The sequence below is a fragment of the Protopterus annectens genome, chromosome 2.part1 (assembly GCF_019279795.1).
Source record: "Protopterus annectens isolate FY-2018-M chromosome 2.part1, PAN1.0, whole genome shotgun sequence".
Lineage (NCBI taxonomy): Eukaryota > Metazoa > Chordata > Ceratodontiformes > Protopteridae > Protopterus > Protopterus annectens.
This window is the reverse complement of record NC_056729.1, coordinates 1,643,707,646-1,643,730,319: the sequence shown is the minus strand read 5'-3', so window position 1 is coordinate 1,643,730,319 and position 22,674 is coordinate 1,643,707,646. Positions and strand designations below refer to the sequence as shown.

The following is a 22,674-nucleotide window of genomic DNA, read 5'->3' as shown; positions in this document are numbered from 1 at the left end:
CTGGACAAATTTATTTAGAATACTAAGATCCAAAATTGGCCTCCTGTCCCCCGCTGTCTTTGGTACTAAGAATCTTGAGTAAAACTCGGATCCTAGTTGGTCTGGTGGGACTACTTGGATAACTCTTTTTTCTAACAGCTTTTGTATCTCTGTTGCTGCATGAACTCTCTGACTGGGTGGAATGTCGGGGAGTCTTGTTGGGGTTCTCAGATAAAAGGTGAAAGGAGTTAGATAACCTCTGAAAATGATCCTTAGCACCCAGGCATCTGTGGTTATGTGTCGCCAGGCATTTGGTTGCAAGGAAAATCTTCCCCTGACTGCTTCCAGAAGTAAACATCCAGGCCCCCTTTCAGGAGCACTGATAGAGTTGACCAGAGAATGAATCCCTGGAACCCTGATTCTGCAGACCATCGCTGCCTCTTGGACAGTGTCTTACACTATAACAACCCCCTCTGCCCTGACGGGAGCCCAAACCACATGTGTCCTGGAAAGGATTTTGGGATTTCTTGAACCACATTTTACCACTCCTTTGATTCCTGGAATAAGATCATTGAGGAGTGGAAAATTGTACACCAACAGCAGATAAAGTCTTTCCATCCTTTTCACACCTGGAGAGAGTTTCCTTTACTTTGGAACCAAATAAAGAAGATCTATCAAAGGGAGCACTGACAAAGGAAGACTTGAATCATTCTGCAAACTCGCTGTGAATAGCAACACCTGAAGCTTCTGACCTGGTTGCCCCTTCAGCCATATGTGCAATGAGCCTCATGGATGAGTTCAAGATAGACTCCGGGGTAGCTAGTTGGGAGTCCACTTTTTCCTGGACCCCCTCAACAACAGCTCCCTCCAGGATATCTGACACATCCTTGACCAGATCCCTTTGAAGTCTTGTGAAATGTGCCAAAATGTTCAAGGATCTGATGGAGAAGGTCAGTGATGACCTGATTCCCAAATCTGTCCATCATCCTGGACTCTCAGTTCAGGGGATGGACAGCAAAACTTTCCTCAGCTAGTTTTTATTTGGTGGTGGCCACTACCACCATGGAATGTACTACTAAGCCCTTAGCCCAATGCGGTTGATCTTCTGGAGCATTAAGGATTTTGTCAGGTCTCTAGGAGACTGGTTCCACAGAGTCAGGAGCCTTCCAAGTCCACTTAGCTATTAGTTTAATTAAATTGTCAGAGGGCAGGGTCACCCAGGAGATAGATGGGTGTGCACCAAAAGCCTGAAAGTACACAGATTCCTCCAAAGATGTTTTTTTCCACTTCCAATCACCCCCTCTGTTTTAGGATCTCCAGAATGTCGCCACAGGAGATGCCGTCTGGGTGTGGCCATGGGGAGCCCTCCCCTTCATTGAAATCCATGTTCTCTGTGATGGATTCTTCAGGATAATCAAAGTGTTTCCTCTTACACAATCTTTTCTGAGGGGGCTATTCAGTGGGAACATCTGAGAAGGACTCGGAAGAGGGAGTGCCTTTAGAAGGCAATTGTAACCATGGTGCATGCTGTCCAGGGGTAGAGAGGTTGGTGGCTGAATTGAAAAACCTAGGGTCATGGGAGAAGACTCCAATAACCCAGCAGCCATCTGAAAAGAAGCAATGGCTAAAGCTCTTTCCATAGGCTGAAAGGTAGGATCCCCTGAGGAGGGATGGGAGCTCGGAAGAGAGACAGACAAACTTGGAACTGGGGTCACTCCCCACCCTGAGAGTCCCACCTGACTGACCATAACCAATAACAGGTCACCTGCTGGCACAGCTGGAAAAGATATTACCGGGTCCATAGAAAAACTCGGGGCCAGCTCAAACTCCTAGGCCTGCAGTCCCGGGGACCTAATGGTGCCAAAGGCACTGAGGGAAGCAGATATAGACTTGGTGCCAAAGACAGAAGTGTTGTCGGTGCCAAAGCCATTGGTACCTGAGACCTTAAAGTCGATAGGTCTAAAGCCTGATTCAAGGTTAGAGCAGGAGAATAACTGGGGGTGGATGTAGAAAAACCCTCTTCACCAGAAGGGAGAGGGGCTTGAGAAGAGGATGGGAGACCCTAGGCTGCCAAAATCTGATCCACCAATTTAGCAATATTAACGTCAGAAAGACTTCTGGTGGATGAATAATCCAGAAGGTAAATTGGGTCTCTCTCTAGGAATGGACAAGGGAGCTGGCCATGGAACGGGTTCAAAGATGGAGAATAGATAGACCTGGGTTCTGTAGACACCACTAATTTCAGCACCATTTGCTGTACCATGGGGGAAATAGGCACAGAAATGGTAGAAGTAACACTCAGCACCAGTGTCGGAGCCGTGGTCAAAGTTGGAGCCGTGGTAATTGAACATGGAACAGTTGTGGTAGTTGGTGTAGAAGGCACTGGTGTGGTTTTTAGTGCTGGGGATCTAGGCTGCTCTGAGAGCCTTGGAACCTTAACTTTCATTTATGAAGATGAACCCTCAGAAGCTTTTTAGGTTTATTTGACAATCGGTACTGATGGAGACGTCGGCACTGAACAGAAGGATTTTGATCCAGAGGCTAGAGGTGACTGGTCTGCCTTGGACAAGGCTTCTTCGAATGGGACTTTAAGGACCCCTTTGAGAATCAGTTTATCCTTCCTCACTGCCAATGAAACCCTGGCAGATGGCACAGTCTATACTCAAATGGGGAACACCCAAGCAGTAAATGTAGGATTCATGGTTGTCTGAGTTTGGCATTTTCCTGCCGCACTCTACAGATTGCTTAAACCCCGTAGTGGAGCTTTTCTGCCATATTCCTGATAAAACAGATAGGAAGGCAAAAAAAGATAAAGGAAGAAAGTTTTACAAAACAAGACACAAGTCTTAGAAAACACACACAAAAGAAAGGGGAAAAATCTGCCAACAATGGTAGAAAGGCTACCAATGGTAGAGAGAGGAAAGGGAAAAACTACCAATGATGGTAGAGGGAGAATCTACCAGCAGTAAGTGGTAATGAAAAAATACAGCACACACGCTATGGGTAGACCAAGTATTAAAAGATAGAAACGTTTGAGTTGAATAGGAAGAATAAGGATCAATAAAAATATACTTGGGTACAAGAGAGTTGGCTGAGGCGTCTTGAAATAAAAGCAGCAAACAAGATCTGAGGTAATGTGGAGAGGGGCATTGTGGGTAGACTTGCAGCTCAAGAGATGTTTTTGGCTGATGCAAGCTATATAATGGCCAGATCGGTTCTGAGGATCGGAACCGTAACCCAGAAGTCAAGAATAAATGAAGACTGACAACATTAGATCATTAATTACTCTGTTAGAATAAAGGAATGGCCATTGTATTCTGCATCATATAGGTTATTTATGTGTGCTCTCTAGCTGCCTTTAGTGTATTCAGAGATTGAGTTATTTCTTAAAATCTGTGGCTTGAATGCAGAACAACAAAAGCAGACATAACATAAACACATGTAATTTCACACTATTAACATTGATAGTACCAACAAGAGGGATCGGTGAATTACATAAAGACTTCTACGTCTGTTGAATAAACAATGTAAGTCCATAATTACATTGAAAGGTTTGTTTGTGTCTTTCGGCTTTTCCCGGTTAGGGATCGCCACAGCAGAACTCCAGTCTGCTAATGATTGGTAGTTGATTTTACGTGCCGAGTTACCAGCCCTGACGCACAACCTTCAATGAAGGTATGCCCATTCACACATGTCTCCATGCAGAAGATGCTCTAGCTGAGAATCGAACTGGACAGCGTCTTACTGTGAGGCGACAACGCTACCGCAGCACCACCACCGCAGATAAGTAATGTATATAAATACATAGATAACTACAAATTCCTCTGTGGAATTACTTTTGTCAAACTTTTTCATGCTCAGCAGTTCATAATGAAGGTCACCAAACCCTTGAAGCAACTTTAGAGTTCTAGACAATTTCCCACTGACCTTTGAGCATACGTCAGAATTCCAAGCTGGTTCTCGGTAGCGATAAAATACCTCAGATTTCTAAACATGCTCCCAATTACCAAAAAATACTGAAAAATCTGACCACACAGTACAGATGAACTTGTAAGAACTGATAAAAGCACTGTCTGTATGAACACTAATCCGACCACTCCAAGCTTGCTCCCAATAATCTTTGAACCTACTTCAGAGTGCCAAGCTTGTGATCAATGACCTTTGAACATATGTCAACGTTCCCTTTTTTGGTGGCTAACGTAGCATCACTGCCAAAGCTATGAAATCGAACACCTTCTGTAGGAAAAGTCCTGGTTTATCAGAGGTGACTGACTGATATTATTGATTAAATATGCATAACATGGACATTATGGTTACGCAGAGATGTTCTTAATTACTGCTGATTTGGGGTAACATATCTGATGTTTTGCAATGTCTTCTGTGACAAGTTTGTTCATCATTGTTGAAATCAGAAAAAACGCTGGAAGTAACACTGCAATCACTTCAAACGATGTATCACACTTTTAAGAATATATTTTTATTATCAAATGACTCATTTTCTCCACTATTCATTAATAAAATCCAAAGTTATTTTTCTGTTCTGGGTTTTTGATATCTGTTAACCAGTCAAGCTTCACTCTTAAAGCCTGAGTGAATAAAAACCCTTTTGCAGAAATATTGCTTTATCAAATTTGCTTGACCATTACTGTATGTATTATTGTAATGCAGTGCATTATAAGAGATACTCATTCACTACGGTGAGTTAGACATTGACTATAAATGTAAAATATATACTAACATATGCAATGTACAGTAGATAATTAAAAGATTAACAGGACATTATCTTGGCCTATAGGTTTGGTTTCTGGAAATGAACTGTAATCCTGCATTGCATACAAACTGTGATGTTCTAAAAGAGGTCATCCCCACTGTTGTTAATGAAACCCTTGGTAAGCATTTTTTAATTCCTTATTTCTTTTCCCTGCTTTTGTTCAGAAGGTTATATTGATTTGTTTTAGTCTTGTAACCTGTTTTGCAGTATGGTGTTATGATTCACAAGCCATAAAGGAGACAGCTAGGAAACGATGTGAACATTTTCAGTCTATAAGTTTCTAAGGCAGACACAGATAGAGAGGGGAAAGTACCCTTTCATGGTAAAGTTATCAGTATTTTTCTATCACTACATTAGAGATGTCAAGTAAAGCTTTTCCTAAATTACTAATAATTTGGCACAGTAAAACCATAACCAGCACTGGAACACTGTACTACTTTCATTTGAATCACTATCCATGTTTTATTCATGGTGGCAGATGCACGTAATAGTATGTGACTGTTCTTCAAATCCTGATTCAATAAACCATGTTTTGATGAGTCCTTCTAATCAAAAACAAGATGGCAAAACATGTTATGAAAAAAAACTTGTCTATGAGTATGTGTGGAGGGCTGCAATAGTTTTCTACACCACATCTGTGTGTGTGTGTGGGGGGGGGGGCTGTTACCCTGCATCCCTAACATAATTATGCCAGGATAAATTATATTTTCAAGTATACTTATGTAGTATATGTAAAACACCTTTTGTAACTCCCTGCGTCTTTATTTTTTTACAGGTTCATAGGTGTATGCCCACTGGGGCTCTTAGAAGCCTAGCCATGCAACCCAAAAGTGACAGACAAATTTGATTTATATAGGGGTCATTTCGTGACTGCCTCTATCCATCAGAGACATGAATGCCAGACCAGGGGTGAATTTCTGATTACCCATCCATTGCTCCAAGTTGCCCTTATATAGGGTTAGGGAGGAAATCTGCTTCATATGGATGGAGAGCCTGTCTAAAGAATGGAAATTCTCTGAGGAACATGTCTGTCACTCCAACATGTCCTATTTATGTCACAAGCAAAATGTAGGCCTTTTGATGTAGTAGTCCAGCTGCTGTTTATTTTGGGAATGTGCAAATGGTTCATCAAAACAGAGTCCAGGGATGCTTCATACAACAAGCAAAGATCACCGCTCAGAAGTCTATATGACACCAAGAAAAGTATTGGGGCTTTGAGGTGATCAGTGTAGAGCATTGTGTTTCCTCATATTCCTTTTGTAAGGAACAGTTGCTGCATGTGTCTGGTCGGGTGCATACCACATGGGGTATTATGCTCAATGATAGGTCTGATGAAGACATTGACATTTGTTTTACCAAGAATGTCTGTCTGGATGATGACACCCATTTTAAGCAAAGGCCCTCAGAGAAAAGTTCCAGTAAAGGCAATATTAAAACACTTATAGACATGAGTCATATGTGAGTTGAATAAGTAATACAATCAAATTACTAATGACAATGATTCACTGGCAAAGACATACATGCAAAATAACAAAGTTGGTATAGGGAAAAAATAAACAGAATGATTTACAAGCAAAGGTATTATACTCGTAGCAGGGCATATATAGGGTATATTGAATAAAATGGTTGAAGCTGTAAGAAAAGGTCAGCTAGCCTTAGAAAAGATAGATAATTATGGTATGTGGACAGGAAGTTATAGAAGATGAAATTGAGAAAACTGATTGAGGATTGTAGTCAAGGAAATAATAAGGAAACACTAGATTAAATTAAATAAATTCAGGAGTGGTAGGTAGGCTTAGAGACTAGTAATATATATATATATATATATATATATATATATATATATATATATATATATATATATATATGTATATGTGTGGGTCTACTTCTGATTGTCAAGAACACACTTTCTTGACAACCAGAAGATCAAACTCATTTAAGCGAAAGTGCACTAAATCGAAAGTGCACTTTTGCTAAAGCCAGTTCTCCAAAGCACATTACAGTGGGGATAAGGAAATTTATCCTTTCCCCACTGTAGTGCAATCTCGGCGTTAGTATATTTAAGTAGAGGAGGTCTGGGGGGTACAGCCTCCCCCACATGGGGGTGCAGGGGGGGTCTGCAAAATACTGTTTAAAGTTTTTTTTTTTTTTCGTGGTTCGGTGAACTGGCTTTTGCGAAAGTGTACTTTCGATGTAGTGCATTTTCACTTTAATGGGTCTCAATGTTTCTTGTTTAAGATAGTGAAATTTTGATCAAGAAACATAGACCCATGTCTGTGTGTGTGTGTGTGTGTGTGTGTGTGTATATATATATATATATATATATATATATATATATATATATATATATATATATATATATATATATATATATATATATACACAGAGAGAGAGATGTGTATAGAGAGAAAGAGAGAATGACCACAATATAAAATCAGGTAAATAATTGTAATATGTGGAAAAACAGAATACAAGTATTGATGCTCATCTGATCAACTGATCAGTGTTATGTGGCGGGCTTAGAGTATTGTTTATGGCGTTAGCTGGTAAACCTGGAAGAGAGTATAGAAAATGTTTATCCAGGTGTTCAGCAGGAGCAAAATGATTCAGCTAGAAATTCTTCATCATAGATTTAAATGTGTGGAGGTTAGATATGGTCCTTGGCAGAAGCGGAACTGACTTCCAGGATCAGGCAGTGCATCTAGATTGCAAGGCATTTCCAGCATATCTTTCAGGTTTGTGAGAAGAGAGAAGTGTTTGTCATATGAGTGTATAGTCTTCTTTGATAGTAGCTGTGGACAGTCTTGCTTAGTGTTGGCATTTGGAAAGTTTATATGGGTCTATATCATATATTTGAAATTCCAAAATATCGAACACCATAAGCTCGAACTTGGAATTTCAAAATATGATAACATCGAACACTCAGAATAGCGAATTTTTTCCCTGGGAAACATACTCACAACACAAGCACACCAAAATAAATAAACCACAAACATACACTTAAAAAATCCCTGCTTCTAACCCTACACTAAACCGTACATACATTCCTATCTATCCACTAACCTTAACCCGTACCCTAATCCTAAGGTCCATAACTATCGCACACACCCTACAAAACTATACACACACAAATTAATACGCACACATACACTTAACAAAACCCTGCTTCTATCCCTACGCTAAACCATACGTATATTCCTACCTATCCATTTACCTTAACCCGCACCCTAACCCTTAAGTCCATAACTATCGCACCACAGTGGAGGAAATAGTGAAGCCACAGAACAGCCCACCGAAATCTTGCCCTAGGTAAGAATTCGATGTTCCGTGGCTTTGCTATTTTCATCCTTCAATGTAGTGGGTTTGATATTATAACATTTGAAGTTTTGCAACTTTGATGTTATAATATAGACCCGTTTATATATTATGTCATGAGTTGCACGTGGCTAGGTGCATGTGAGATGGTGGGGTTTTTAGGGCAGAGCAGGTGGGCGTGTCTAAGGTTTGTTAGCAGCTAATTTTACAGTTTCATTAACACATTGTTTTAGTTTAGTTCTTAATGCAGCCAGAATATTAATGAGGATTGGTGCTCCATATGAGTGACAATAATAGATAGGCAGTAACCACTGTTGTTTTTGTGGTGTTAGAAAGTTTTTAGTTCAGGATAACATATTTAGTTTCTAGTGAGTGTATTTTTAATTGAATGTTGGAGAGTACAGATCAAATTTAAAGTTGCCAGTTTTTAACATCGCTAATAGTTTAGTGTACAGAACCATTTGTATTACTGTATTAGTTAAGGAGGTAATTTTAAAGTCGGATCTGATATTGTCTTTTTCATTCTTGGTCACTAATGAGTTCAGATGTGATCCTTAGATCAACTCGGCTGCATATACTAGATTTTGGATCCAGCTCCTCTCTCTACCCATATCCATTGCTTCAGATCTCATTTGCTGCCATTGTGGTTAGACGTAGGTTCCACTCTCGAGGATAATAAGCATTTTTTTTTCTAACAGTTGCTAGTTAATTTGTCATAGTTCTTCTTAAAACATGTCAGTCTTTTTTCTATTTCAGCCTTCTTAGTGGTCACAGGCATTTAGGATTTTTTCTGCACTTTTCTTGACTCTAGTCACCTTGAGTAGTTTTCATATCATCGTTAGTGTTCTTTTTTTTCCCTTACCTTTTCAGGTATTTTAACTTCCGCGGTGGTGCAGCGGTAGCGTTGTTGCCTCACAGCAAGAGGTTCTCCCGTTTGATTCTCGGCTGGAGTGTGGGGAGTGCCTTCTACGTGGAGTCTGCATGTCATCCCCGCAGTTGGGTGGCATTCGAAAGACATGCATAAATGGGCGTGCTTTCATTGAAGGTTGGACATCGAGCTGGCACTTCGGCGTTCATGAAAAATGTACTGCCAATCATTAGCAGACCGGAGTTCCGCTGTGGCGACCCCTAACCAGAAAAAAGCCAAAAGACAAACAACAACCTTTTCAGGTATTTTCCTTAGAATACCATAGCTGGTATTTTTTCCTCTCTTTCTGCCTATAAGCTACTAATTTCTTTTTAAAAAAGAAGTTATTTTTGTTGTTGTTGTTTCTTTCCTCAATTCCACGGTATTCTCCTTTTAACCATGTCAGAGAAATGAACTGGATTTAAAAAATGCACTTCTTGCGGGCATAAGATCCCAAACTCAGATGCCCACAAGAAGTGCATGTATTTTCTAGGACTGGACCATCTCAACACAGCCTGTTCCACTTGTGCTACTTTTAATCCTAGAGTGTTATTGGACAGGTGTAACAAACTCATTCTTAAGGAATTATTTTCTGCTTCTTTTGGGGTTCAAACCCTCTCTAAAATGTTCAAATCCATTTCTTTGCATGCCAGGAAGAGGTTTCCTCCAAAGTTCCCAAGGGCTTCATAGGAGCCACTAAAAAAAAAAATCAGAAAAATTTTGGATTTGACCTCCTCAGATCCAAAACCTTCTGGCCGTTCCTCAGATTCAAAGCCTTCATCAAATCCAAAAGTATTGGCTCCTACTGTTATGTCCCCCTTACCATCTGCTTCTTCTCCAGATTCTAGGTCCTTGGATCCAAGAACCAGTTCAGTTCATGAAAGTCATATGCCAGAGTAGACAGTGTTTCACCTTCTCTACCCACTCAGCTATTTTAGACTCAGAAGAAACACTCAAGACCCCCTTCCATGTTATCTTCTAGGTCTTCCAGAAGTCTGTCAGAGGTGGATGTGGATAGGATGATGGGTAAATCCCTCAGAGCTCAGATCCAAATGAGGGTTATTCCAGCTCTGTCCCCTACTGGATCCTTGAGTGTTCATATTAAGTCCATTGTTTCTCCTCTCAAATCCAACCTGTGATTTGGATTCCCAGGATCTGAGATCTCCAGAGTTTCAGTGTCAGATCCAAGGATAGTACCTTCCTTTACACATATGATTTCCTTGACTGGCTCTGCTCCAAAACTCTTGGATCATAGAGTTTGGCTCCATTTTTATTAGCTCCCTTCCTCTCAGAGCCTCGATACTGGACAGCTCGGATCTGATTCTCCCCTTGAAGCTCAGATCCAGGGGTGGTCCTGACCTACCTTCTTCCGACGTTTTGGTTTAAGGAGGGATGAAAGGATTTCCATTGATCCCTTGGCATTCATGGTGATAAGGGCCTGCTGTATTCATAGAGAACCATTGTCTCATATCTCAAATCCTATCCCCTTCCCCTCACTGGCTTTGAGCTCCGAGTCCATCAGACCTTCTCCACAAGGACAGCCAGTTCCAGTTAGTCTCCAGGTAGTTTCATAAGAGGAACTCCACCTATCTGCTGACACCTCACCTGAACATCCCACAGAGGAGATTCCATGGAAGAGGACATGTAAGAGGAGACACAGACTCTTGCAATGAAGACACTGATTTTGATGAATGAGAAGGATCCCCCAGATCACCACCTGATGAAATCTCCTTTGGGGATATTCTAGTAATCCTTAAGCAGAAAGGTGGTTGGTTGTCCCAAACTCCTTCTTCTGAGGAATCGGTGTTCCTGGAGACTTTTGGTGCTGTACCATCTATGTCTTAGGTAACCCCCTGGTGGATGAACTTATTGATCTGGTTTCCCGCTGGGCATGGAAAGAGCCAGGCACTGTCACGCTCATTGCCAAGCTCCTGGACAAATTTTTAGCTCCTCCTTCAGACCGCCCTAACTGGAGCAAAGGAGTCCTGGTTGATGTTATGGTGGTCGTGGTGGTCACAGCCACTAAGAAAGAGATAGCAGAGCAAAGCTCTTCTGTCCACCCACCAAACAGGAAGTACAGAGCACTGAACAGATTTTGAAAGCTAGTCTTCACCTCATCTACCTTCGCTCTGTGACCACTTAACTATTTGAAACACTTTATTAGGTTGCAGAGAGATCAAACTAAGGAATTATCAAACTCTCTCTCTCTCTCTCTCTCTCTCTCTCTCTCTGAGTCCATGTCTGCTGAGGACTTCAAAAGGACTTCCTGTCAACTGGCCACTTTTTTATCTATTTCAAATGTGTCAATGAGGCTAATCTCTCACACAGCTGAAGGTACCTCATGAGCTGCCAATTAAGGTATTGCCATAAGGAGACACACCTGGATGTGGCTATACAACTTTGCAGAGCCCTATAAGGCACCCTTTTATTAATACCCCTTTTGATGACATTTCTTTATTTGGGACATTAGTTGAAGATATGCTCACCAACAGCAATAAAAGATGGAAAATACTGTCTGCTGTGGGAATCAAATTTTCTACTCCTCAGTGGACCTTGTCCCAAAACCAGAGAGGTGGTAAGAAAATGTAATTCCATAATTCTAAGGAACTTTCCAAGATTCGCAAATCCTCCAGAGGTAGAGGAGGAAATTTTAATGGCAGACATCACTCTAGAGGCAGAGGAGTCCTGCAGAACCAGGGCTTTATGGATTCCTTTTCAGACAGGTCATATCAGCACTCCTGAAGTGTTACCCGACTGTTTATCTCTGGGGGCAGTTAGGGGTTATTTCTCTTTACACCTAGACACCTGGACAGATATCACAAAAGATTCTTGGGTGCTAAGAATAATATCCAGAGGCTGCTACAAAACTTTTCCCTTCTTACTCTGTGTTGGAGGAAAAAACTTCCCGATGTTCCACCCAGTCAGAGGAAGGAGACAATACAAGAAATACAAAAGCTCCTAGAAAGAAAGAGTCATCCAGATGGTCCCACCTGACCAGACAGGGTTTGGGACCTACTCATGCTTCTCTTTAATGCCCAAGAAAACAGGGGACCTCAGACCCATTTTAAATGTATGCACTTTGAACCAGTTTGTGAAGAAGGCAAAGTTCTGAATGGACATGGTTCAGTCCATTCTGCCACTTGTGCACAAGAACGACTGGATGTGCTCCATAGACTTTCAGGATGAGTGCTATCATATAAAAATAGACAGATGATCCAGGAGGTATCTTCACCTTCAGCTGGAAGCCAATCATTACCAATTCAGAGCTCTGCCCTTTGGACTCACCACAGCCCCCAGAGCGTTTACAAAATGTATGGCAGTAGTATCAGCTCACTTGAGGCTTCAAGGATTCCAGCTCCTCGCTGCCCCCTCCAGGCATTAACTTCAACAAGTCAGGCAGTATTTGCTCCAGATTTGCAACACCCTGGGCATTTCAATTAGTCTTTCCAAATCACAACTTACTCCAGTTCAAAGCCTGGAATTTGTTGGAATGCTCTTAAATACTCTGACTCAGATGACATTGCAACCAGTCCACCACATTGCTTCTTTAAGACATTTATTTATTGACATTTGTTTACCGGGAAAGTCCACTGAGCTAAACATAACCCATTTTCAGTGGAGGCCCAGGGAGAAAAGCTCCAATGTACAAATACAACAAGGTCATTACGTTTTTCCTATTTACAAGAGTATCCACAATGTTCATCAATATCCTGTTATCCTCACTCATCCGTCTCCTTCAGTGAGATTAGTGCTTCAAGCACTGGGGTCAATGTCAGCTGCCACAGTACTCTCTCTCTTAGCATGCTTCTTTATGTGAATTCTTTACTGGACCCTAGCTGTACAGTGGTCCATTATGCATCAGCCCCTGTCCTTTCAGATAAAACTCACCCCGTTTTGCATACATCATATTCACTGGTGGATTCAGTCCGATACAATCTGTTTCTGGGCATACACTTTGTTTTTCCAAATCCAGTTGCCATAGTAACCACAAATGCCTCCCAGCTGGGGTGTGGGTGTCATTTCTTAGGAAGGACGGTGCAAGGCGTGTGATTCCCCCAAGATACCAAATTGCATATCAATGTTCTAGAGATAAGAGTAGACCCTTAAGCGTTGCAGGCATTTCAAGAATCTCTCCCTGTGGGGACCACTGCAGTTCAGACAGACAATATTTCAGTAGTCTAGTACATCAACAAGCAAGTAAAAACTTGATCTTACTTCCTGTGCAGAGAGGCCATGAGAGTGTGGGAATGGGTGATCTCTTCAGACCTCTTTCTAATTGGAGTGCACATTTCATAGAAAACCAACATGCTGGCAGACAAATTGAGCATATCTATTCTGATGCCTCATGGGTGGTGTCTGAACCAGTCAGTAGTGAGCATGATCTGCAGGTGTTGGTGCCAACCTTGCTGTGAACAATTTGCCTCCCCTTTCAACAATGGCAACAAGTACTTTGCTCTATTCCCCTCTCAGGGGGAGTTACTGAGAAACAGTCTGCTTCATGTTTGGCCCTCTGGCCTCCTTTATGCTTACCCTTCTCTTCCCCAATTCCAAAGTTCTTACAGGAAGCAAGCAGGTTGAAGTGCTCTGTAATCCTCATCGCCTCTTTCTGGCCCTGACAAATTTGGTTCCCCTTCCCATGGTCTCATCTTCGTTACCCTCCATGGATACTGGAGCCTCATCAGGGTCTTCTGTCTCACCCATCTGGCATTCAACATCCTAACCTTCTAGCCTTCAGGTTAACTTTATGGTTTCTCCTCTTCCAGTAATAATCAGACAGTTCAGACTTTCTTCCCCAGTTTGTGACATTATTTTAGCATCACAAAAAACTGCCACCAAGTAAGTGTACAGGAGCAAATGGAAAAGGTTTTCTGTTTGGGCTTCTACCCAAAACATCAATCCTTTTTTGATCCCACCTTCTGCAGATCTCCTTTTTCTCACAACCCTTTTTTTTATCAAGGAGCCAATTTTTCTACAGTTAAGCTTCAGTTGACAGCCATCTCTAATTTCCATTCATGAAATAAATCTTTCTCCCTGGCTTCCTCTAGATTATGTAAAGCTTTTATGAAGGGTATTTTTCTTCCCAGACCTCCAGTAAAGGATCCCTCACCACCTTGGGACCTTATGGTACTTCTTCACAGTTTGACTCAGAAACCCTTTGAATCATCAGACAAATGTGATCTATTTTTTTTCTGTCATAGAAAACAATCTTTCTGGTAGGAATAACTTTAGCAAAAATAATTTCTGAACTATAGGCTCTTTAAGCAAACCCCCCTTACATTATTTTTCATAAAGATAGCATCTTTCTATGAAGTAACCCTTCTTTTTTGCCTACGGTGGCTTATGAAAATAATATCAACCAAAAAATCAAATGTAATGCTGATTGGTCACATATTATATATGACTGTACTCATATTAGAAAATTTTGGGAGGATATTGGTGAATTTTTGCAAGCCATTTTTACTGATTCTTTCATTTTGTCAAAGTCATTAATTCTTCTGAATAAAATGGAAACAACTGTTATGAAAAACAAAGAACTATATCTTCTTTGGACTACAATGGCTGTCTGAAAAAATGCATCACTAGGAAATGGAACACCTCTATCATCCCAACAATTGATGATTTTCTCACTCTATTGAAAGAAGTAGCACTGTTGGAAATTAAAGTCAAGGAAATGAGGATCTTTCCAAAGAAATGGACTAACAATCCTTGGGAGAAAGTTCTCTCCCTAACAGAGACACTTAAAATGGACACAATTTTATCTTCATAAGAAAAGAGGAAGCAAGAATGCAGGTTATAATTTGTTATTCCTTGTACAACAGTCTTGATTAGTTGTCTGTATATCTATGATTGTATCCCTTTTGACTTTATCTGACTTAAGGCCATTGTATATTCTGTAAATAGTTCATTCAATTCACTCCTTTTTGATCTGTTATATTTACTATTTATTATTTAAAAAAAAATATTTTTTGAATAAAATTATTTGAATAAAAAAAGAACACGGCGGCGCAGTGGTGCAGCGGTTAACGTTGTTGCCTCACAGCAAGAGGTTCTCTGGTTCAATTCTCAGCTGGGGTGCCTTCTGTGTGGAGTTTGCATGTTCTCCCTGTGTTTGCGTGGGTTTCCACGGGTACTCCGCTTTCCTCCCACATACCAAAGACATGGATCTAGAGCATTTCTCCCCAGGCCTCTGCTGAAAACAGGCTCTGTGGAACCTAGTTGGACTTTCCCGGTCAACAAATGTTAAATAAATAAAACATAACAGAAAATAATATGAACCAGTTCATTGATTTAATAGTCTTTTTCTGAATTTTTCCAGTAAGAGAGATTACACGCTGCATCTCCTTGATGTACATAGACAAGTACGTTTTTACCTTAACAGGACAAAGCCATTTAAAAAGTCAGATCAGCTTTTCATATACTTTTCATCAAATTGGCTGGGTCAAGCAGTTTCTAAGATTACCCTGGCCAAATGGATTACAGACTGCATTTCATTGATTTATTCTCAAAAAGGCTTAGAATTACGAAGGTCCCCGAGCTCATTCAACTTGATCCTTGGCTACTTCATCGGCCTTTTGGTCAAGGACATTGATTGATGATATTTGTGCAGGAGCCACATGGTCCAAAGCTCATACCTTTATTTCACACTACAAATCGGATATCAATTGGTTTGGCAGTGCTCAGGAATATCCATCTGTGAGGGTCACCCAAGGGACTCTATCCTATTAGTGAAGAAGAATGAAAAGGACATCAGATTTATAAGGTATGTACTCACCATAACTTGGCACCTGTGTTGCCCATTTTTATTCTTCCTCACCTTCCCTCCCAGGCGTCTCCCATTCTTTTTGCTTCTGGATCAACCTGTTGGACTGTGTTTGGAACCTACTCCTCCAGGTTTTAGCATTGTCTTTAGTTTTATTTATCCTATTTTTCTACTGAAAAACTGAGAGATGAGGCAGCAAACTCATCTGAGGCAATGGGGATGGAGTCGAGCATTATATGTAAGAAGAAGGAGCTTGAAAGCTGGATCTGAAATCTAGTATATGCCGCCGAGTCAGATCCGAGGATCGGATCTTAACCCATTAGAGATGAAGAATGTATAGTTATGGTGTGTACATAACTTATAATTTTGCCTTCTGTGGGGGATTTAGGGAAGAAAAAGAGCGACTTCAAGCACTATTATGAAGCGCCTCTTTAGGAAACTGATATATACATGTTCTTCTCTTATAAATATAATTTACGTTTTAGTTCCATATGTCCTCAAAATCCATACAACAAGATTAGCTCAGCAGATATAACTGCCCCTGATGCCTGGACAATGAAGAGGCTGTACGTTCTGACCCTTTGCAGGGGGTTGAATTCATGCTGTAATAGTTACACTGGAGTGGTGTGTTTGGGGGTGCTGCATTTTGAATTAGATGTTAAAATGATGCCCCATCTGGTTCATTTGTAGAAAGCTCAAGCAGATACTAAACATCTGACAGCCTTATTGAGAAGAGCGATTTATTAGAAACAGCACTAAAAAAATCAAATGCAAAGACTTAAAAAGAAGATAAAAACAACTGAACAGATTCCAGAATATACAGTCCTAAACTAAAGCACAAAAGCAAGCCACACAGTTAGGGGAGCAAACCCTCATGGCATGTACAGCAACTAGAGCAACCTCAGAGGTTCCTTACAAAAAGAAAACAAGATGTAATAAATCTGCCTTAGGCAGAAGGCCTTAAAGCCTTTTCCCTCTACTCAGTCTCCTACAGATTGCTGAGGGATGATCTATGCCTGGCATACAAGGCATCTGCAAACTCCACACTTATGAATCTCCACCATATTTGTATGTCAAAGAGTACCAGAAATACAAGGTGTACGGATATGAATTTTGTCTGTGACTTAGAACGTAATAGAGAAGTAGATATGTGTCCCAGAGACTACCCTTCCTATGGAACAGGCTTTCTATCCATGTGAAGCTGAGTTTGTCTATTACCCAGTTTAAGCACAAGCTAGACCAGTGGATGTGGAATAGGAAATTTACACCAGGCCTGACACCTATGTCGCTTATGGACAGAGGTAGCTTATAAATGCCTGGCTCTCAATGTCCTATTCAGAAACAGGCCATCAACCTTTTTTAAGAAAAACTTGGCTAGGTTTAGAAAGGCCCCGTGTTGTTAGCCTAGTAACAATCTGTAAATCTATGAATCTATGAATATATCTATCTATCTATATGTGTGTGTGTGTGTGTGTGTGTGTGTGTGTGTGTGTGTGTGTGTGTGTGTGTGTGTGTATGTGTGTATGTGTGTGTGTATGTGTAAATGAAATGAGAAAGGTCACAAATGTATGTGTGTGTGTGTGTGTGTGTGTGTGTGTGTGTGTGTGTGTGTGTGTGTGTGTGTGTCTGTGTGTGTGCACGTGTGTGTCTGTGTGTGTGTGTCTGTGTGTGTGTGTGTGTGTGTGTGTGTGTGTATGTGATGAAATGACAAAGATCACCAATGTATGTTTGTGCGTGTGCGCATGTGCTTGTGTGCGTGTGTATGTGTGTGTGTGTGTGTGTGTGTGTGTGTGTGTGTGTGTGTGTGTGTGTGTGTGTGTGTGTGTGTTTATGCGTATGTAAATGAAATGACAAAGATCACCAGTGACTCTTGTAAATCCATCTCACACTGAGGATCCCTTTGTATCACAAAAAGTGACTCATGGGACGAACAATACAAAACCACAACAGAGATGTGAGGAAATAACTGTCCCCAGTGTTAAGGTAGAGGACTGACTTCACTTCCTTGTTATTTGTGAAAAATGAAAATAAAGACACTTAAATGTTTCAATACTGAGCAGCAGTAATAAACAATCCAAAACTTCAGATGTTAATTCCCTTCTATAAGGGTACTGAAACAAACTCAAACAGGTTTAGTCACTGTAGTAACTCAGCTTTAATTTATTGTAAACACGTTTGCCCACCAAATGGACTTGATATCATAAATAACTAGAGTGAGAAAAACATTTTTGGAGGATATTACATTTCTATATTACTGAACTGGAGTATATGGGGAGGCACCCAGTAGGTGAAGAGGTACAGGAGATGCTGAGAGGATTTATCTACATCACACAAAATAGAAAATGTGTCTATAAAAATGTTGGACAGTGCTGTGCTGTGGATGGTAAGACAGGATCTATGTTACAGAAAATTGAAAATATAACTAAGAAAGTCACTTTCAGATTGTGGAGTAATAAACACTCTATATAAATCCGAGGGAAGTCTAAGCTTTAGAAATGGCTGTGAAGATATTTACTGAATTGCTTACACCAGTGTCATTCATATATCTGAAGGCAATTTGACATCAATAAGGGAGGAATGTGGAGGACCCTGTACTCTGGATGAATATTCACCTCATGCCAATTCACCTGCCTGAATATTATAGTATTTTGACAGACAACATGAGCTGCTGGGTTCCCATGGCCATCTAATGACAACTAAATCAAGTCTTTTCTGCAGTTGGTAAATATTTTTGGAGAATCCAATACTCCACCCACAGACCTATTTTATTTCCTCTGAGAAAGCTCTGCAACCTTCTTTTCACACAAGGACACCACACGCTTTTTGTGTAGGTGGGACTGGGTTTTACTGTATACATTTCCTCGATCTTTGAAATTTGCAGAATATTTTTGAAAGCAAGGATGGACAAGATGCAAGTAATTTTCTTGCCAAGCTGTCTGTGGTTCTCACATCTTTGTATGTTTGTCTCCCGGTATTTTTCTTTAATCTTCTTTATTCTTTTGTTCTCTGTTGTCAGGAAAGAATTTTCGCTGTTCAGTCCAAAGTTTCTTCATTGCACTACCTAGAGGATAACCTTTTCATTGCCAATAGTTCTGACTTCTATAATGATATTAACGGTTTTGAGTCGGTCCAAGAAAACTTGCCACTGGATAGTCATCATAATTTAGAAGAAATTCTTCCTTTAGTACGAAGTTAAATATTGTTGAATATTATAGGTAGGACTGCCTCTGCCCTTTAGATTTTTTTTACCCTTCTTTAACAAAAGGGGTCAGCGTAACTCTTGATAACTGTCTCTGCTGCTGCTTTATCTGCTTCTCTGACCTTGGGATCCTTCGCCGTTGCTTATAGCTACAGTGAGTTTTTCTTACGTGGCTTGATTCATCTTAGAGTGTTAAGGATGAATTTGACTTCTTCTTGGAGTCTACATTTTGTTATTGACACACTTATTAAACACTGACTTGATAATAATACCCATTTGTTAATGAGATAGTCCCATGGTCATAGGATCATAGAAGGTTACTAGGCTATCAACCAGGAGGTCATTTTAAGCCTAGCCATTTCATCCTAATGTAATACCACAGATATTTTAGCCAAAACTGCGGTGGCGGTGCTGCGGTATCATTGTCGCCTCACAGTAAGACATGGTCCTGTTTGATTCTCAGCTAGAGCGTCTTCTGTGTGTTGACATGCGTGACTGGGCGTACCTTCGTTGAAGGCTGTGCATCAGGGCCGGCAACTCGGCACGTAAAAATCTACTGCCAATCATTAGCGGACCGGAGCTCTGCTGTGGTGACCCCTAACCCGGAAAAGCCTAAAGACACAACAACAACCTAGGACTGTATTTATTAATGACTGCCCATGTCCAGAAGGGATGTGGATGCTATTCCCACTAAGAATTTATGTTATTCCAGTCTGTGAGGTAAAGACCTTAACCATTATGCAACCAATACAGACACATTTCAGGAGCAACATCTGATTAAGTGACTTGGTCAGGCCACACAGCAGACAAATGGAGTAAGGGTATCAAACCTAGGACTACAGGAGCTACAGAGCATAGTCTTAACTTGTTACGCCAACCGCCAGATATACTGTATTGCTAATGAAATTTTGACTTGCAAATCAGCTTTGATAGGGGCTCTCATTTCAGCTTGAGGAATGTTTGTCACAAGCACTTGTGGTTTCTGTATTTATACAGTGAATTATTAAGACAAGGTGTTGTTTTTCACATGCCTTTTATGCTGAATATTATAACAGAGTTTGTTTTAGTCAAAAATGAAAGTGACCTCGGACTCTTCACATTGTCAAATGCTGGATGTCAAAATCTTCCATACTGTGTAGAAAGTTACTTTTTTTCATTTCTATGATAAAGTGTTCCAGCAACTCTAAACACATTTTCTTTCTCCTCTCCATAAAATAGGTTTGCTGCCCCAGTTTCTAAGCTGACCATAGCTTACTGGCCTTTTAGTAGTCAGTCTGGATTTCTTAAGAAAGCCTCTGCATCTGACATTTGAAAGGCTTTTTGAATGGTGTTAAGTTAGACGCTTGCTCTAAATCTAGAGGGACTGTCTGCTTCTTCAGTGGTTCAGGATATGCTAGGCCATGTTTCTTCCTGTCTATAGAATTCATTGCTTGGGTTTCTATCAAAATGTGATGAACAAGCAAAGAGACAAAAAAAAGAAAGAGAAAGAAACATAAGTGGACATTTGTGTGATGGATTCATATTAATAATGAATGACTGATTTCCCTTTTGTCTTTTCTTTATAACCCTCCTGCTTCTCCCCTTTGTTTTTGGTTTCATTTCTTTTGTCTGAATGTTTTGCTCCCTTACGATGATATGTTGTGGCATGACTCCATACAAATATCGTCTGTGGATGCTGAGCTGATTAACAGTTTAGGTCTCTCCACTTTAGGAGGTGACAAGGAACATAGATACTGGTTATTTCTACAGGGCATTAGATGGCATCTATCTGCTTTTCGCCCATTGGAAGCACGATAGATGTCTAACATTTCAAGTTGCCTTTTATCAGAATTAGTTTCTTGCATGAGAGAGCACCTCACTAGCCCTCTTCAAGCGAAATTTTGATGAGTGGATGGGAAATAGAAAGTTCACCCTGGGGATCACTCCAGTGGCTCTACTTGATAGAGGCACTGGGAACTAACGATGGGCGGCACAATGCCAGGGCACTTCTGTGTGCTAGGCTTGTAAAGGCCCCGGGGCCATTAGCCTAGTACACCTATGAACCTATGATTCTAACAAGACGTAACATCTTGACACCTGTCAAAATGCTGTCACAAGAGAATAAGAAGTTCCTACAGTCACACTGCTGAACATGTGCTGTAATAGCAGCATTTCATTGTGTAATAGCACAAGATGGTTACTAGTATATTACAGTTTATATACTTTCAAGACTTACAATTGCTAACCATAGTACTGTGCTACCTGCTTTTATGCAGTAGTGCTGCCACCATCTGGTAGTATTCCAGATTGCAGAAGACAGCAGAAATATAAATACACTTACGTAAATAAATAATATGCATAAAAAAGGGACCAGTCTGCTTGTGCTTTATAATCTGAGCTGACCGGCCTGGGGTTCTAAGGGCTAAACCCAAATGGGATAACTTACTGAAGTGATAGAAGGGTAATCAGTACTCTAGTATTATTGTGAATGGCTCACATAACAGTATAGGCTTCGTATAATATATGGCCTTGTACTCCTCAGTGTGTCATCCTTCGGATTAGACATTAAGCCAAGGCCCAGTCTGCCTGAGTTGGAGATAGCTCAGGTGGATGTAAATAATCCCGTGTCACTTATCAAAAAATGAGTAGAGGAAGTCCCTCAATGCCGTGCCTAATTTTCCCCTACAACTACCACTTTTGGTCTCTCTAAAACAGGGTATTGGCCTAGTGGGAGTAACCCAGTCAACAAAGATCAATTAGAAAAATGCCACTATCTATGCATGACAGAACAGGACTGGGACACTAAAGATATGCACACACATTAAAAAGAGGGTACTCGGTATTGGTATGATGGCCTAATCATTCAAAGATTTAAGGTTATGGGAAATATACTCACACAAATGTACTATCTTACTTCAGGGAAGACCACTGTAGTAGCAATTCATGCCACATGTGTAACCTTCCAAAGAAGCTGAATAGAATTTAGGATGTCAGGCTGTGAAGAAAAGTTTACTCCTTTTTCTGGATGATCCTTTATCTACCCACAGAAAGGGAAAAACAATCGAGGAAAAAAAAGTTATGTAAACAAGTCTGCAAAAAGACTGAGGACAATCTAAAAGTTATGTAAAAGTTATGAGAGTTAAGAGGTTCATACTAGACAATCAGCCTTTAGACCATTAAGAAGCTAGCAAAACGTATTCAAAATGTCCTCCAACATTGAGGAGGGTAATGCAATGTCCTTCTTACAGTAAATAAAACTCTGTACCACATCTTAGCAAGTTACCATCACATGCCATGTCATCTGCCACCCACGAGGCATATCTAAACAATTTGGCATATTCCTTCCTATTAATCGCATCACTATTCATAGGTTCATAGGTTTATACTAGGCTCTCTGCCCTAGGGCATTTATAAGCCTAGCCAGAGTGTGTATGGCTTTCGCCACCCATATTAAATTAATTTTGCTATGCCCTTTTTCAAGGTTAGTATACTGTGCCTCTGTCTAACAGTGACACAGAAGTGATACCCGGGGTAAACCTACGATCTCCCATCCACTCATCAAGATTCCTCTTGAAGAGAGTCAATGAGGGACTCTGCCTAACCTGGACTGGGATTTTATTCCAGAGTGAAGGGAGCCTCTGGGTTATGAATCTGTCCCTCCAGCATGTCCTATTTATTTCAGTGCTGAGGTTCAAGTCCCTCGAGCGCGTAGCTCGATGGGATTTGGATTTTCTGAGGTGCAGCATGTCCATTAATTCCGGGTT

General features: G+C 40.7%; 1 protein-coding gene across 1 annotated transcript in view; it reads left to right on the top strand.

Moving 5' to 3' along the window:
• TTLL10 (tubulin tyrosine ligase like 10) overlaps positions 1-22,674 on the top strand; it is a 750,762-nt gene that overhangs the window by 714,701 nt on the left and 13,387 nt on the right. The window contains exon 8 of the mRNA XM_044063591.1: positions 4,775-4,868. Within this exon, the coding sequence (XP_043919526.1) occupies positions 4,775-4,868 (94 nt within the window). The remainder of the gene's footprint in view (positions 1-4,774; positions 4,869-22,674) is intronic.